Source organism: Pagrus pagrus (genome assembly GCF_965226575.1).
Source record: "Pagrus pagrus genome assembly, chromosome: 12".
Taxonomy (NCBI): Eukaryota; Metazoa; Chordata; class Actinopteri; order Spariformes; family Sparidae; genus Pagrus; species Pagrus pagrus.
The window spans coordinates 1,740,842-1,760,057 of NC_140196.1; the positions used below are offsets into that span (position 1 = coordinate 1,740,842).

Below are 19,216 nucleotides of genomic sequence, written 5' to 3' on the forward strand. Positions count from 1 at the left end.
ATGAAAGAAACCACCGAACTGTTTTGTTTTCAGGCTCTGAGACTCTGATGAACGTCTAATACGAAGCAGATCAGCTGCGAGGCAAGAAAACACAACAACTATATTAGTCACAAACCAACTCGTCTCACGTTACAACTAAAGCCAACATGGACGGAAACGTTTCCTCTCTGTGATGCATTCCTTCCTTTGGTCACAGTCAGATTATTAATCTGTTTCACGGAGCAGATGACGCTGATAAATCCTGCCAAACCCCAGGAGGAAACCTCTCAGGTATGTTTTCGCAGGGCTCTGCCGCGGGGCTTCGGTGACCCCAGATGCCGGAGTAATTAACGAGGCTGGAGCGTCTCGAGTTTGACCTGACGACCTCCTCTGGGGTCAGCAGGTCGGGGACAGACTGCTGGGTGGACGGGGCTGTCGGCCCTGCAGGACAACACCCTCACAGCTCTGTAATTTAATGAAACTGGGCTGTTTTGGACACAACGGCAGCCGGTCAAAACAGAATCAACTGTAAAGTCTTAATTTTCCTAAATGAAAAAGTGTTTGAAGGACTGAGATAATCTCAGTGTTTAATAACGAAGTTTGACACGAGAAGCTGCATCTGAAAACAAACCAGAGCAGATTTTTTTAATTAGAAACTCGGGCTGACGATCAAACCGCCAAACTCTTTTTGGTGAAGGCGGAAATGTTTGTGGTGCGAAGAATCACAAACTGCCAAGTTCTGAAAGCTGGTACTGACCCGAGTCTTTACAACCATCAGATATCTGTTGGCCTGAATAAAAAGATCCAAAACAACGTCTCAACAGAGCTCATGGTGAACAAACCAACACAACGTTAAACCAAAAAGACAGAAAAGACTTTGAAGTGCTCTGAGTAAATAAATAAAAGTGTGTGTTTCTCAACCCGGCCAGTAAATGAAGATATTAAAATGTTTCCATTTTAAATCTTGGACAAACTTAATGAATAAACCCTGAAAAAGACAAATCAGATGTAAACTAGAAGCAAACAACCTCTGTATCGTTTTGTTAAAAGTGCGATTTGTAAGAATTCTGGTTGGAAACATTCAAAAACACACGATCACCAGACACGTGTCCACATTTGGTTTTGCACTTGCAAATGTTAAAACACCGTCCTGAACAGTGGTGTCTTGCGTAGCTGTTACACCTCCAGCATCTCCTCCAGCTGAAGTGAAAACACTCCTGGACGTGATTCTGATATTGATCCTGTTCAGACATCAGATCATTAGTGAGGTCCAACACTAGCGTCAGGTGATCAGCTGACCCAAATGGGATCCGTCTGGGAACAGTTTTGTGATCCAGAATGAAAAAATCTGAATGTTTCTTTATTTGTAAAGGGATAAATATTCCTTAAAGATTTTAAAGTTTGCTTTACAAACATCTACATTAAAACAACCGAGAATCATCTTCAGCAGGTTTAAATAAATGTTTAGTTCCTCAGTAAATCTGATTTTTGACATATTGTTGATGAAGGTTCTGTATCGTGGTCAACTGGACTTGAAGACAAGACAAGAAACTGAAACCCAACACTGTTACATACATGCACAACGGGGTTCAGGGGCGGAGCAGCGACTTCACTCGTTTTAAAATCAGCTGAACTCTGCGGCCACGGTTCCTGTGTGGGCCTGGTGACCGGGTCGGGCTCACCGTTCATCTTAAGGTGTTGGATGGGGTTGAGGTCAGAGCTCGAGCTCTTCAACACCACGGGGCACGAGGACATCGTGATGAACACAAACTGCTGAAGTCTTCTGAGACTTCTCATCGCGCTAACGACGAGACCAATCACAGCCCCGGGTTCTGAGTTATAACAACATTTGAATTAAGCGTCTGAATCTCCTGTTTATTGCTTTATTATCCATAAAGAAGGACTCTGCCACGGTGGCATGGTCTGCTGAGTGCTGTGAACGTCTGGAGGTTCTCCAGCGGTTTCTTCGTTGGCGGTTCAGAACGAGTTCTTGCTGAACTCTGCAGCTCAAACACAACAGGGAGGTTTCATTAAAGTCCTGTGGCCTGACGCAGGCAGGTATCTGCATCAGTGAAAACGCAGAGCAGCATTCATGAGCATTAATGAGCAGATGCCTTGTGTTAGAGCTGGTTTCTTCCTCCTCCTCCTCCTCCTCCTCCTCCTCCTCTTCTTTTACACCAGCTCCTGTTTCATTCGCCTCCCTCTGCCTGGATCTGATTACCCACAATCCCTAAATCCGACGAGAAAGCTTCCTGCCTCGCCTGAAAGTGCCAGTTTGCAATTTATAGCTCCTCTTCCACACACACACACACACACACACACACACACACACACACACACACACACACACACACACACACACACAGTGGGGTGATCTTTTCTCTGTATGGGTGGGGGTGCTGCCATGTTACATGTTTTACGAGGGTCCGCTGTGAGGTGGCTTTAGTGTTTTCAGGGTACCAACAGGAAAAGTGTGTGTGTGTGTGTGTGTGTGTGTGTGTGTGTGTGTGTGTGTGTGTGTGTGTGTCAGAGACCATTGTGAACCGGACCACGTACTGTGGCAGCTGGGCAGGACTCTGACTCAGTGTTACAGTGATCCTCCACCCAAAATCTAACTTTAGGTATCGAACACAGAGACTTTAGCAGCTTGAAGTCTCCTGTGAGTTGCAGTGAAAATACATGTTAACACTTGTTGCCTGCTCGTCTCATTTCTAAACACTGTTGACACTAAATGTTTTCTCTGGTTTTAGAGGGAAATAATAAAAAAAAGTTTTTAATTTCCTTTAAAAACTCTTCTGATGATTAAACATCCTGTGGAGACGTGAGGCGCACAGTCTGAGAGTCCAACTATCAAACTCACTCAGCTGCAGCTCCACGGGTGCAGCTGCCAGTTTAGTGCCTTGCTCGAGGGCAACAATTAACAGCTAATTACCGACTCAGAGGCAGTAACACTCAAACAGAAATTAAAAGCAGGGTTTAGAGGTGGCACTCTCACCGGTGAGGGCTCAACACACGTCAAAGAAAAGCAACATTCAAGTCTGCTCGAACTGTCGCTGTGTGTTATGTATTCAATAAGTTTAAACATGCAGAGGTTTTAATTTCATGCATTCAGCCTTTAACTGGCGCTACTATGAATAATATACTTTATATAACATGTAAAAGCAGCAACTTTCAGAAAAACACTGCAACTACTTTTTCGTATTTGTGCAAAATACTTTTATCATGTAAAAAGCTGTAAAGTTTTGTTTTATACACATTAATCCTGTTGATTTGCAGTTGCTTCTTACTTATTTCCTTATCTATAATAAATACAGTGAGCAGAGGACGCTGCCTCGTCTTGTTAACCTGTTATTAAACTGTATATTCATCTCGTTTTAACTTGTTCTTGTTCTCTGACAGCTACCAAACAACATTTTGTTGTACGACTACAATGACAAAGAAAGTGTCTTATCTTTTATTTTTGTGGGTTTTTATTTATTTTGGCTGAACATTTGGAGGCAGCCGTCTGATGCCCTGCTGTATGAAAAATATTAAACTTTTCTTTCCCTGCTTGCAGCTTTATCAGCAGCCGATCAGCCGGACGACGACCCGCAGCCCGACTGTCCTGTTTCACTTTAACAATTCAGCCGAGAGCTGAAATGTTCGACCTCAAACGTCACGCAGACACTCAGATTTAGCAGAGGATAATCAGCCCTTCCAGTGTGTGTCTTGGGAGGCTCGCTGTGTCATTTGCTCTGTTCTTACAAACAGTAAAGCATCAGGTTGTGTTTTAGCTGAGACAACAGTTAAAGGTCACGGCTGCGGTCTGTGGCTCGTCCTCTCTGGCTTCATGTGCTGCTGCTGTCATGGAAAAACTAGGCAACCAAATTAGTGTTTATCTTTGTCGTGAAGCTACAGATGCTGTGGTAAATTAAGTGTTTTCATAAACTGCAGGGCTTCGGAAGAGGCTGAAAAATCTGTTTGTCTGCATAGTTTGAAAAAGAGACGCAAAAACAAGATGAGACTGCTGAACGCTGGAGGACTCAGTGGGACCGGGACAGACGGGGCAGATCTGTGGCAGCGATGCGTCTCTGTGGACAGAATGGCAGCATTGTGGCGCTCAGGAACTTCTCCAACGACAATATGACATGTTTGTGTTTACGCCTCGCTGTGCGCCGTGTTGCATATTCTCCCACCGACCAACATCCTGCCAGACAAAAGACTTTCTGTGCCCCGAACAGAAGGACGGAGGCGAGTCGGACCAGAAGACGAGCTGCGAGACTGGCACACAAGAAACCGGGTTGTTGTCGGAGCAGCTCAGATAACGTGTTGACGTGTATTACAGCAAAGTGCTTAATCTGTATTTACTACATATGAAGCCCCCTGTCAGACTTTTAAAGCAGGATCAAGAGATTATAAGTATTTGTCTGCCTGAGATGTTGTGGAAAAACCCCGTCAGGAGTCCTGTTCAGACATCGACGCTCAGCTGCAGGAGCGAGCAGGTTTCTTTGAATCTCTTCCAACGATCGGGAGAATAGATTTTAAATTTTGCTTTAAGAAAACATGTTACTGCAAAAAAAGGCTGACTGCAACTCGTGAGCGGCACATCGATGTTTTGGATCGTGTGCCACTTCTGGAGGACACCAGCTCCAGCTCCGTCTTCTGCTCTGAACAGTAACAGTGAAAAGCTTCGCCGCTGTTCACTTTCAGCTTTCTTCATAAAATCAAAGCAGCTTAAGTTTAAAAGGGGACATGTGTGCCTCGTTAACCACAGCGCCAATTAAACAGGGCCGAACAGGGCCGTAAACTAATGCCAGCTAATCGTCAGAAAACTGCAACACTCGTGTCTGAAGCAGCGAGCTGCGACTCGCCTCCTGCTCCTCCTGCTCCTCGTCCTCCTCCTCCTCCTCCTCCTCCTCCTCCTGCTCCTCCAGCTCCTCCTCCTCCTCCTCCTCCTCCTCCTGCTCCTCCTCCTGCTCCTCCTGCTCCTCCTCCTCCTCCTCCTGCCCCTGCTCCTCCTGCTCCTCGTCCTCCTCCTCCTCCTCCTCCTCCTCCTCCTGCTCCTCCTCCTGCTCCTCCAGCTCCTCCTCCTCCTCCTCCTCCTCCTCCTGCTCCTCCTCCTGCTCCTCCTGCTCCTCCTCCTCCTCCTCCTGCCCCTGCTCCTCCAGCTCCTCCTCCTCCTCCTGCTCCTCCTCCTGCTCCTCCTGCTCCTCGTCCTCCTCCTCCTGCTCCTCCTGCTCCTCGTCCTCCTGCTCCTCCTCCTGCTCCCACCAACACCTCTCAAACTGGGTGTTTTCATCTTATTCTGCTTTAGATCTTGGTTTTCCAAATCCCTCAGGTTTGAGCTTTAATCCTTGAATGTACCTGTTGACTCCCCCTGACCTGTGATCCTTTACACCACCAGAGACCAGACAAGCGAGGACCCACAAGTGATGAGTTCAGGTTTCTCTGGACAAAGGTGGTTTCAGAAGGAGAAGTAACGAGGTGGACGAGGCTCATCTTGCTGTACAGAGATATACATCTTCAGATAATAAGAGATCATTTTCTCAGCTAAACCTAACCAACCTGCGGCTGCAGCTGCGACGCTGCAACATGTTCTGGAGTCACTGGTCATCGACCTTTTCGCTCGTTCAGTCAAATGTAAAATGTCAACATTTCATTCTGGTGACTGGACTGACAATAATGCACTGATCGATATGTCTTCGCTTTATGGACTTTAAGTTGAAAGTGAGATTCATAAGATTGTCTTTGTCCTTACATAACTGTCTTTGCTCTGTGTCTCCACAGGAATGTATAAAGTCCTCCGGCCGTGCGTTCAGGAAACCTCGATGACCACAAACACAACAGTTCCCACAGGGTCAAACACTGTGATGTCCTCTACATCCGCTCTTTGCTGAATCGCAGGCCAAATATTATCATTTCTGAAACGTAAAAATAACTTTTTTTTTGTAAGTCGAGGGGAAGAGAGCGTCTCCGTCCGTCTGCTAGAACAATGGAGCGACTGAGGATGTGAAAGTCGACCGGCTTAAATCAAAGAGGAAGGATGTGAGGAAGGACCGTAGTGTACAGAGGATGGAGATAGTCGCAGAGTGTGTGTGTGTGTGTGTGTGTGTGTGTGTGTGTGTGCGTGTGTGTGTGTGTGTGTGTGCGTGTGTGTGTGTGTGTGTGTGTGTGTGTGTGTGTGTGTGTGTCGTGGCATGTAGCGCTCAGATCCTCAGAGCTGCAGCCAAACTGCCCAGGGGAGATGAGGCTTGATCAAAGTGTTGGCACACTGCGGGGAGAGCGATTCAACGAGTTTAAGACCAAGACACTTTATTCAAACGGTCAATTAGAGGCTCGATATAAACTCTGACAAGAAGAGCGTGTTGTCAGTCACAGTCAAGTCAGCAGAAGTTGGGAAAATCCATCACTGCGGTTTTAAAGTTTGCGTGCGTTTTATTAAACCTCTGTAAAATGAATCAAAGAGATTCTTGAGATTCAAAGAGAAGATCTTTGGGACGTGATCTCCTACCTGATCAGGACACACTGGCTCTGCAGCCTCTTCCACAGCGAGCGGTAGCACTCGTTAGCGACGGCGAAGATGTGCGGGGAGATTTCGCCGAGGTGGTGTCGGCTGTACATCTCCACCGCCGGCCGGTCGTACAGGCCGGGCAGCTGCTGGTACGGGTTCACCGCCGCCAGGATGGAGCCGATGTACGTCTGAGGGTCAGAGAGAGAACGAGAGGTGTTAAAAAACATGAGAGAAGACATCAGCGTGTACAGAGACTGAAGACATCAGCGTGCACAGAGACTGAAGACATCAGCGTGCACAGAGACTGAAGACATCAGCGTGTACGGAGACTGAAGACATCAGTGTGTACGGAGACTGAAGACATCAGCGTGTACAGAGACTGAAGACATCAGTGTGTACGGAGACTGAAGACATCAGCGTGTAATACCTGTACATGTGTGTATGTGTATTTGTGAAGGTGGTAGAAAGCTTAATCTTTGGTGTGTAACTGTTGCGTACCCACATGTGAAGAGGGAGCACACACAAAGTTGACAGATCTCAGTTTCACCAATTTATTTAAGCCATGTCAACAATCAAGCGAACACGTCAGCCCTCACCACGAGGCCTCTGGCATGTTCGGTGACACGGCCAGAATAAATTGGTGAGACTGAGATTCAATAGTTTTGCACCGGAGAACAAAACACTGGGAAGATGCGTCCCTTCAGTGATTTAGTACCGTACTGCTGGATGAAAAACTTCTTGTAAAACAGACTGAGGTTAAAATTTGAATCTGCAGACCTCTAGGTCATCACTTATCATTCAATAATCGATGTTAACAGCGAAACATCTCTGCTGCCTGTCTTGTCTCAGGTGGAAGCACAGGCGGGCCAAAGACGACACATAATCCAATTTCTCGGGCGAAAGCAGCGAGTCCTAAGAGCCCATTACGCTCCACAGAGGCTGGACGACAGCAGACATAACAAGCATCCGAACACGTGACCTCAGTAACACACAAAACCTCCTTCGCCAGTTCTCCTCGGCTCGGCAACACAACATTAACGCCTCTGACCTTTTGCTTTTCGTTCACCACCCTCCCACAAACTGCAGATTTTCCAAACCGGCTTCAGATTTCAGAGTTCAAAGCAAAACAAACCAAACTGCTGAAATTGAAGCTCGTGAAGCCAGAAGAAGTCTTGGCAGCGGCGTCAGAGCTGCGGCGGTGGTGACTAATGGATAAATAGAAAGGCTTGGAAAAAGGCAGCACATCGGCGCGTATCTGTGAGAAAACAACCGAGTGTTTCTACCGCTGGCCTCGGTTCGAAGAGTCGTAAAGGTTACAGCAGCGTCATCCGAGTTCTCAGAGTCACTCGGACTGCAGGAAAAAAGATGATGCTGTCAGAAACGCTCGCTGTCATCGTCAGTGGTGGAGGTCTGAGAAGGTTAGAGACGCATTAAACTGTGTTTTTAACATCCACTCGAGCACTCAAACATGGATGCTGTCAAAACCAGTACATTCTTGAAGGTGCAGTAAACTTTTCCGTCTCTCAGACATCCTGACCTTCCAGGAAAACAAATCTTCCTTCAATAAAACAACTTGGGAAGAGTAAAGGTGAGCCACAGGCTGGAAATGTTACTCATGATTATTTTCAACTCCACAGCGCTATGCCAGCAGCGCTCTGGCAGCGCCAGTCATCATTCTGCTATAGGGGGAAAACGCTCTGGCTTGTTTGTATTTCTTTAATCCAACCGTAATCACCCTGGGCGGCACAAAGCCAAGGATGCAGCGACGCTGCCCCTGCAAAGTATTGTTCGGGGGGCGTTGCCATTACAACAGGGCTACCTGGTTTATGGTGGCTACCTGGTTCATGGTGGGTCTTTAACTAATGAGTCGCTGGTCCAGAGCAGTGGACGAAGGAGCGGCTGTAAATAATCTTCCTCTGTGCAGAACTATCGTTGAATCACCGCCAACGAAGCTCAGCTAACTCTATGACAAACGTGTCATTTCCTATCAGTTGGCCACAATGAAAGTCCTGTGTTGGGTTGGCCATGGTCACGAGTCACCACCGCAGCCCGAGGAAGGCCCGTTTGGGGCACGGCTTAATCTGGGAACGGTAACGCAAATCAGCACGGCCAAAAGTGCCAATGGAAAAACCCCAGAGGCTGCTGGCTCGGAGGTTGTTGTTTGCTGTAGAGACGGGGATTAGAGATCGGAGAGCGCCGAGTGAAACAGCCGGTCGATGGCACGTTTATACCATCGATTACATCCAGTGAGTCACACTTGGTTTACCTCTAACTGCTTCTGAACCTTTTGGGTTTGAGTCATGATTCTGGTTTCTTCTGAAAGGCAACACACACACACACACACACACACACACACACACACACACACACACACACACACACACACACACACACACACACTGTTCCCAGCATCGTCAGGAGTCAGATCATCAGAGGAGCAGCATTTACATCCTTCTCACTCTGGATGCAGATAAATGTGACATTTCTTGAGCAGTTTTCTGAAGATGAGAACATTTTTGTCCTTCAGCTGAAAGTGAAGATCTGGTTACAGAAGCGCACAATGTTCTCATAAGCACACATTAGGATGTGAGTGGCCGTCGCCTGGAGGAGGAGATGAAATGCATTTAGGAGAAAGACATTTTGGTCTGCAGAGCATCTCCATCTCCCCTCGTCTCTCTTATCCCGTTCATCTCCACCGGGACTCACTGACCATTAAAACACAAGACGACGTCTGAAAGCAAACAGCCGTCAGTCTTCTGTCCGTCACAGCAAAACTCTGAATTTCAGCGTCTCACGGGAGTATTTCATACTGTTTCTGTTCATTGAACTTGTTTTTACCAGAGCCAGGTATTGTCTTCACATCTGTAGCTATTTATTATTCTTTTATTAGCTGTAATACAGTTAGTAAAAGTGCTATTAAACTTTATGATATTAGCCGGGAGTTTCAAAGTGTTAAATCAAGCCGGTAAATTAAAAACAGAGTTCAACTTCAGAGGTCAATCAGAAGAAGGTTTCCAAACACTGTTTAGTTTGGAGGAACAAAGCTGAACGGCTCTTTCGAACACAGCCTGAGGTGAAACCATGTTCTGCACTCAAATTACAGCCATAATAAGGATAATTAGGTTAATGGGCATGCCGACGTATAGGGCATGGAAACAATATCACCCTGCCAGAGCGAGCTTTCAGCTGAGCGGGTCTGATGTGTCTGAGAACCGGAGCTGAATGGAAAGACTCAACGGATCGAAGAAAAACAGCTTCTGTTGTCTTCTGATTGTTTATTCTCCTGAACACAAAAGTCACGAAGTTCACTCGGTTCTTAACGTCAAAAGTAGAAGAAAACATCGAACTTCTGGTTACAGATGAACTTCACTCTTTAACTTCAGTCTTTACAGATGACTCGTCTTGTTCGTCACGTCCAACGTCACGATGCGTCGGAAAACAGGGGTCAGGAGAAAGCAGCTGACGTGAACCTGATCAGACTGCAGCCAGAAGATGTCTCATGAAGTCAACATGAATGTTTGAGTGTTTTTATCACATATGACTTGTTCTGTATGTCACCTATGAGCCACTATAACAGGTCCAACCATGCCAAAAAAGGATGTTTTGTAGGTGTTCTTCCAGGTAGTTGAGGTAGTTTTATCTTAATTTATATGTTGCTGCCATGGTGTTTTTTTGGGGCCGTGGACAGAAACAGAAGTTACAGTTACAGTTACATTAATAACTGCTTCACAATGACTGTAAAAGCTCAGGTGAGGTGAGCTTCGCTGGTCTCCTGGTGTCAGTACAAACGTGCTGCTCGTTAAACCCCTCACACTAATCTCCCCTCGCCATGTAAACGTCCTACTGACTGACTGACCTACATTCAGCATGAATGCAAATACATTTGAATGGCAGTTGAGGTGACAATATTTACATGACAAATACTGACTGCAGACTGTCCTCCCTGTGCAAATGAGCGGGAGCAGAGAGGAGGTGAGGGTGATGTGCAGTGGATCATAAATCATTGTGTTATGTCTCAGAGTGTAAACGCAGCCTGGCAGCTCAGCGCTCAGGTGAAGGAGGACGTTTTAGAGGAAGACGAGCTGAGACGTCCGTCTTCCGTCTGCAGAGTAAACAGTTTACAGAGGGACTGGTCTCTGGCTCTGAGGCTAACGAGCTCCACTCAGCTCGTCCTGTAAATGTCTTTGTAGATGCTTACGTAGTGCCACGTGATGTTTAGCACTCAGACTTCTTGTTTACAGCGTCCGGGGAAAGTCGACACCCTTAAAGAAACCCCCCGAGGCTTTCACATTTCTTCCACGCATGAATGTTTGTTCAAGAGACCAACGTTTTACAGCCTCACCACCAGATAAACCATAATCCTGTTCTTGACTCACTGATTACTTCATCATCATTAAGTCTATTGCAACAGTCTAAGTAACTATTGGGAACTTAATGTTGATCTTTCCCTGGTGATAGTCACGCTGTCTGGAAACAAATGAAACAACCCTTTTGAATATTTTTAAATTCAAAACAGACTTTGAAATGTAAATGTGAATTAAGTTTAATGCTGTAACATACAGGCACATATAAGACACCAGTAATCTGAACCCTCCCGCCAAGAAAAACACTATTAGAGAGGTCAGCTGATCTTCAGCTGCAGGCTGGAGGAGGTTCAGTTCACAGGAGACGGTGGGTGTCGCTGAGAATTTAAACATGGCTGCCCTTTACTGGATGAATTACAACCATTTGGACTCAATTAGATCCCCCCGTTGCTCCGTCCTGGTAACAGTTTCCACGGCAGCACCCTGCCTGAGAGCTAATTGGCTGTGACTCTCATCAGAAGCCCCCCTATTGGCTGATGTGATTAACCCGCGGCCCCCTCGTCCTGCATGTGCGGTGTCAAACGTTTCACGGTCATACCACAGAGGTGACGCAAGAAACGTGACACCCACGGTCACTTTGTTGGTTTGAGGTATGGACATCCAGCTCGCCATGACTCCAGCAGCGTGATGGCTGCTTCTGACGCTTTGGCCTTTAAGTCACCAACAGCAAACAACATTTTGACAAAAGTTGTAAAAAAAAAAATCACCAACAATTACGTCCTCCAGGGCTCGTCCCGGGGTGGAAACTGAACAGAGGAAGGTGGAGACACTTTCATGTTGTAGGCAGCAACGTAAACAAAACAAACATACCCAACAGCAGCGGGCGGGAAGAACAGGACACATGTCTCCTGTTGTTTTTCAGTTGGCAGACAGCGAGCGATGGACTTATCAGGACAATAATCACAACTTTGATTAACCTGATGAAAAAGCCGTTCTGATTCTGTTGATCAGCGACTCTGACAGACTACAGAAACATAAATTACCAAGAACTGGACTTTATGACTGCTTCCAAGGTCGAGAGTCACCAGTTTTTTTGCAGACCGATCTATAAGTTGTTCCAGAAGATGAAAACGTATTTGAATCTATTGTGACTGTGACTTCTAGCTGACCACGCCGGCCTCTGTCAGTGAGTAACGACCACCAAATCTACAGGAATGTACAGAGACGAGTGTTTGATACTCGTGAGTCTCGCTTCACGTCCTGACATCACGTATCTGAGATCAACAGATGACAATCTTTCGCTCGATGGCGGCTCGCAGTGACTGAAGCTACATCGGCTTTATGTGTACAGGACGGCGTCAGCCGCTGCCGAGGGTGTAACTGTAGAACAGAGGGAGGCATGCAGGCAGGCGGACCGGTCCAAACAAAATGAGAGCTCTGTGAGACGGAGCCAGATAAACGCACCGAGAGGGAAATGAAGACCAGATGGAGGAAAAACCTGAAGGATCAGAAGAAACGTGCTCGCCAACCTGCCTGACTGACGGCAGGAAATGTAAGAGAGGGAGGGAGGGAGGGTCTGAGGCGGTCATTGAGTTACTGTGTCACCGAGACAAATTCCTGCACATTTGTTATACTTGGCTATTAAAGCGGTCCTGATCCGCCGTTCGTGTTTAATACCTCTGTTGACGGAGCGGAAACCCCACATCTGCTAAAGCTGGTTGCTGAGGAGAGAGAGCGCTTCTTCTCTCAGCGGTGCCCGTTTCTGTCTGAAGCGATGCGACGGCAGCTCCGACAGGTTTCCTGGGGACACGAAAACTTCTCAACACATGAAACATGTGGAAAGTTTTGATTCCAGAAGAGAAAACAAGAACGATATTAAAATCCTGTTTTTGTTTCCTGACGCGAGGAAAATCTCATGAGAAAGATGCTGAGTGAGAATAAGATGCTGCTGTGCTGATGATGTCACATCAGGTGACAGGTCTTCTGTCATACAGCATTTTATTTTTGTGAGATGTACTTTTTTAGCTTATCTGTGCAGCTTTTGGGGTCATCGTTATTTTCGTAACAAAACTTAAAAGGAAGTCGATCTTGACACTTGAACTCAAACGCTCGAACCCTGCTTTCGTTGGGTTAAAGGCCAGTGTGGTACCATCCAGCCACCCCGTCTGTCCCCTGACTTGGACTCCACTCTTTACTGCACTGGAGGGGAAACTACAGCGTGGAGCCACTGACCAGGCTGCTGCATGTGATGTGTTGGGAGTGAGAACAGGCTGCTGGGTCTGTATGCAGGTAGCTCACAGCAGGTTTTTACAGCTTTATTCACTGTGAACGACGAGGACGCTGGGAGAGCAGTGAGGCTCCATGAGATTCACTTGATAATTGTTTGTAGGCTGATCTCTGCCAGCGACCACTTAAACATGGTCATTTAATGATTGTTATTTAAAGTGTTTATCTGTGTGGCAGTAATCTGCAAACCTCTGTGTCAGTGTTCACAGCTCACAGTACAAAATATATCACCACACTGACTGACTGACTGACTGACTGACTGCTGACTGACTGACTGACTGACTGACTGACGTAGTAAACGCAGAGCAGCACACATGCAGGTCCGTCTACTTCGGATTATTTCTGTCCCTTTAAATTTTGCATGCAACACTGTGACGTTATCTGCGTACAGAGATAAAACAAGTCAGACATGTTTATTGGTGTTATTGATAAGTTTGAATTATGACTTGGATACTCAACATCTGGGTTTTGAGCTCGACTGTCATATCTTTTTATAGACAAGCTAGAACGATTCCAGAGAAGCAAAGACTTCTCAGGAACATTCGCATCTTGTCTCTGTACGGGTTTATCTTTGTTTCACAGGCTCAGTTAGACAAAACAGAAAATGCAAAACACTCAGGCTGCTAATCACAGCTGTAAAAAATCAGAGATCTTACAACCGAAGTTGAATCATCCGAGCCAAAAGTGACGTGTCCAACACATTCAAAACAAATGTTTCTCTGTCAGCAAGTTATCTTACAAACAACTGACCATCATCAGCAAACCCACATTTTTAAATTGATGCAAAACACTTTGCAACACAACCACAGACTTTATTTCACACAAGATCCAAACAGAAAAGATCCGAACAGAAAAGATCCAAACCAACGGGACAAAATCCACCCGAGGACTTCATCTGATCCCAGGAAGTGACATCAGCACACAGCACGAAGGAAGTGACATCAGCACACAGCACGAAGGAAGTGACATCAGCAGAGATTTGGGTTTTTCTCCACATCTGACAGTAATCAGCCGGACGAAGGCTTGGACAAATGCAATCTTTCCACACATGCAGCGTTCTGCTTTTAATAAGGCCGGAGTGGGTTTGTGTTTCAGTGTGTCTAAAGGAATGTGTGTGTGGTCTGTGAGAGTGTGTGTGTGTGTGTGTGTGTGTGTGTGTGTGTGTTGTTTATGTATGAGGAGACTGACGAGGAGTTTAAACTCTGCAGAGCCAGAAATCTACTGTGGGAGAAAAGTGACATGAAAGCCAGCTGATGACTGTAAACACTGAATTATCCTTCTTCTCTTTTTTCAAATATCGTGCCATGACTTTGGGGAAATCCACAGTTTGCACATTAGCCGCTCGGACTGAAGCAAAAGGGGTCAGATGAGGTGATTAGCAGGTAACTCGTTCACAGCTCCGGGTTTAAACAGTCTCCGGTCCATCAGGAGCTTCTCTACATTCCAGGTTCCTGCCGCCTACATCTCACCTCTCGGTTACGAGCTGAGAGTTTGTGAAAGTGGAGCAGCAGCTGGCTGTTGCAGTCTGTCAGCGACCGGCAGCAGACACAGAGACTTGTTAAAATAAGCAGAGCGAGTCACGAGATACCGCTCTGTGCCCAAACCCACCGAGCTGGCGGAGATCTGCAGTCCATCTTATGAGACTGATGGAGCAGCTTGGAGCGGCACAAACCTTCAACCATCTCTGCTCATCTGAACTCTGAACTCACAACATGACATCAGTCCAAACTCTGACAGTCAAACTGCTTCTCACAGTGAGAAAACAAGCTGCAGATTGAAAACACGTAGATCATACGTGTCTGCGATGGCTGACTGTCACATGTGCCGTCTGATTCTGCACGGTCAAGCCGAATCAGTCTCAGGGAGTCGGTGTTGGCCTTGTAGCTGTCTGTTAAAGTGTGAGGTCCGGATGTGGACTGTTGTGTTCGTCACATGTCACATGTCACGCATGTTCAGCTAAAAACATCTCCTTAATGTGTGACCTAGATCCTTCAGTCAAGAAGCCTGGAACAAGTTCTGCTTACTTCAATAATCATGGACCAGAGACATTATAGGAGAGAGTGAAAAGCCTGTAACACCAGATATGGCGGTTGTAGGACACAAGTCCCGCCCCGAAGCCGAAGTGGGAAAGATCAGCCAATCGTGTTGTCGCATCGTTGAGAGTTGAGATTCACGACAGTCACATTTGTTGAAGTGCTCTTGTGAGAGCCGCTCTGTGCCGTCAGTGTCACGACACCAAGTGTCATCTGTGGAAGGAGGTTTTAAACTGGGCCCACGTTACTGAGCTCCTTCAGCTATAATCAGATTTGACTGGTGATTCAAAAAGTGCAGTTCTTTAGTCTTAGCAACCATTAAAAGGGAAAAGTAAAAGCCCTCTAAAAATGTATCCTGTTACATTTATATAAATATATAAAGTCCTGGATATTCAGCCACATGATCTTCTGTGATCTGTGATGTCTCTGAGGTCAGTAACACTCACAGGATTGTGTAACTCTGGAAAGTCGTCACAGTGGCAACTATTCTATCATTGCTCGAAAAGATCATGAGATAATAAAAATACGGTGTTCATGTGACAAAAGTAATCCATCAGGAATGTGTGCTCGCTCAATCTGCTGGGCCAGCGCAGCACTTCACAGGAGGATGTTGCGCTGTGTTGGTCGAGCCTGCTTCATTTTTTTAGCTTGAATCTGTCGGGTCGCCTGCCGGCTCCACTCAAACCAGTGAGGAGGCTGCAGAGCTGAAGTCTGAACGCAGGCTTCGTGCCGTAAATGAAGACAAATCACCCAGCGGAGGAATTTCCTGTCGTTAGTCGATGTCATACAATATATATTCGAAATCATGAGATGGGGTACGAATGAAAAGTTCATGATTTGACCCCCTGCTGGGATGAGAGACCAAGAGGAGGAGAGGTGTTGACAGCTGAATGCCTGGACAGTGTGTGTGTGTGTGTGTGTGTGTGTGTGTGTGTGTGTGTGTGTGTGTAGATGGGGTCACATGTAAAAACAACAGCGTGTGATAGAAAAATGAGAGAATGTGTGTCAGTGTGTTTGGATGAAAGAGAGGAGACAGTGTCGGGGTACAGCAGATTCCTGAGAGTGTGTGTGTGTGTGTGTGTGTGTGTGTGTGTGTGTCTGTGTGTGTGTGTGTGTGTGTGTGTGCTTCCACTGGAATCTGCAGAGGAGACGAGTGAGGCCACCAGTCGACAGCACAGCTGGTTACAATCATAGAAGCTAAAGACTGTACACACACACACACACACACACACACACACACACACACACACACACACACACACACACACACACACACACACACACACACACACACACACACACACACACACACACACACACACACACACACACACACACACACACACAGACAGTCTGGTAGCCTCTGGGCTAAATTCCCTGTAACTATGTAATGCTAACAGTTAGCTTCAGTTAAAACAAATAATGTTGCTGTGGATCTTCGTCAAACGACACTAAACACAATGTGATGATCTGTTTGTTCGATGTTAAAAACATCTTGATTTCAGACTTTTGAAGTGAATGTAATGCACCCGACCACCACTGATGAAACACCAAGTAGTTCAAACTAAACCGTCATCTGGTCAGCTGGTAATCCAATCACCATGACAACAAAACAAGAGCATGACTAGAGGTTTGGGATGACCCGATTATCAGCCCGGCTGATTATCAGGGCCAATTTTTTCAGCATTTTTCAGATTTTCCATATCTGAGATTTTTCAGTCACATTGCAGATAAAATAACTCATTTCAAATGTGCTGCTTTGACTCTGAGGCAGCTTCCTCTCACACAACACTGTGTGATCGGCTACATGTCTAATAAAATAATCTGAATCTGCAAAGTAACTAAATGTATCAAATAAATGTAGTGGAGAGGAAAGTAGCAGAAAAAGGAAATACTCAAGTTAAGTATATGAAAATACATGTGTGTTTTTTCTCTAGAGCACCCAATAGCAGGTCTAAAGGTAAATCAGCTTACAGCAAGGAGGTTAAAATGTACGTATAAAAGTACGTGTGTTGTAATAACAACATAATAACAATAATATCTTTAGAGAAACAAAAATATATTCTGGTTGCAGTGAAAGAAGCACTTTGGTGGATATTTGTCTAAAGATGGATATCAGCATCAGAACCAGCTCATTAATCCTCCTCCTTTTATCCCCTCAGAAGTCAGCTGGGGTGCTGTCAGGAATTCGGGGGCCCCTGACAGGTTATGACTCCGGGGCCCCTCGCTCTCATGCATTTAGCTTCATGCATTAGCCCGTCACCTTAACTTTCTCCGCCTTTTAACACCGCAGGGACTTTTCCAGGAACCTAAGAACCACGTTTACCTGTTTCACCCACAGAGTCGGTCCAAATATCAATAATGTGCAGCTTTCTGTTTTCCTGCTCTGCAGGGAACCGAGTTACCCCCCAGCCAAAAACTGCCCTGAATAAACTGACTGAATAAAGATGGCCTGAAACATCTGTCTTATATAATCGAGGGCAGCGACTTTCCACAAAGAAAAACAAATACGGGACATGACATGAAGCATCACGTCTTCTGGAAGCAGTCAACAGGACAGATATCTGGCAGGAATGTGGAGGCCGCGTTGTCCACGAGCATTTTTCATCAAGGACGGACAAGAATGTACAGTGAGCAGCTACGTGACAGAATGCAGACAGGAAGTATCTAAAGGTCCATGAACTGTCCCTGGATGTGGCATTAAAGGGTTGATGTATACGGTGTCTGTCGTCTGAGCCTCTAAACTGTCCAAGAATACTTCTACTACAGGACTAAAATCCTCTTTAAATGTCCAAATATTCCTACAGATCATGAGCCGATGGTTGTTGATAAAACTGATGAGAATATATTATTTAAAGCTGTAACTTCACAGCGTCATTAGCTGTCTGAGTACCACAGAGACGGGTTAGCGGTGGGGTTGTAGCCCTTCCCTTCGGTTCACCACGGCCATCCACCAAAACCTCTCCTCTAATTTTCCCCCCGGCCCAAGAAAGAGAAAAAAAAAGGCCCGTCAGAGTTGAGATTGGGCGGCTGTGATGAATTGATTGGATAATTTCGACCATACGGGAGCATTCACATGTGATTAAAGTAACGAGACGGCATTTGTCAAAGGTTACTGAGGCTAATGTGAGCAGAAAGCACAAGGCAGCCTTTGTCACCGGCTTGTTTTGCCGGAGAAAGAAAGTGCTGGGTCAGCTCTGTTCATTAGTCCACGAGTCCAACAGGAGACAGTAATGGTTGAGAACTATTTGTCCCACATAGTCCTTTGTTTTGTGCCCTATACAGTAAGTTTCCTTTACTGTGGCTGAGGTCAGCAGGAACAGAGGTGCATTGTATGCTAATTAGCTCACCGTGTAAAGCAGGGCAGGGTGGAATAAATTACTTTGTTAGGACCGGCTCTGATGATATAAAAACTATATGAACAGCTAATGCTCCAACCACCACTGCTACTAACCCTTTACCTCCGACCAACACCCGGCCCAGTCGCAGGTCAAGTGAGCAGAACGTTTCTGCGAACCACAGATACGTCCAAGGTTCTGCTTTTCACGGGAAGTCGGACCATCTCCATCCGTGATCATAGCGACCACAACAGGTATTTTAAGCCAAACCGTGATGTTTTCCTAACCAGGTGGTTTTTGTGCATAAACCTAACCGCAGTGTCAGCACAGCGTCGTGACAAGAGAGACACAGTTGCAGCATAAATAAACGTTCAGTCTGTTTTTAATGTCTCTGACCCTGCAGCAGTACTTAAGTCTTCTTGTGGTCGTAGAAGTCATGACTCTCGTCCAGAGAACGTCAGGTGATGTTATTATGGAGACAGAGCGGAGGAGGTCGGATGGACGGGAACACAAAACACTGAGGAGGCCGCCGTTTGTCTCTCCTTTCCTTTATGATCGTTCCATAACCTCAGAGTCACCATCACTGTAACCATCACACTGAAGATCCTCTGACGTCACTCCACTAAGTGCAGGATTCGTCAGTCTTTCCCTAAACCTATGAAAGTCTTGTTTGTGCTTCATCTTGACCAAACGTTGACCACATCATTGTCACATCATTAAACTGATCTGTGCTCTGGTTCTGGAGCCACAGAGAGCTGATGCGGTCCTGCTGATAGAGGCCTCAGA

The 19,216-nt window shown here is 46.1% G+C and overlaps 1 protein-coding gene across 2 annotated transcripts in view; it reads right to left on the bottom strand.

Moving 5' to 3' along the window:
• The window catches only part of myo10 (myosin X), a 112,131-nt gene that overhangs the window by 45,666 nt on the left and 47,249 nt on the right, over positions 1–19,216 (bottom strand). For both annotated transcript variants that reach the window (XM_084369251.1, XM_084369250.1), the window contains exon 4: positions 6,470–6,657. In XM_084369251.1, the coding sequence (XP_084225377.1) occupies positions 6,470–6,657 (188 nt within the window). The remainder of the gene's footprint in view (positions 1–6,469; positions 6,658–19,216) is intronic.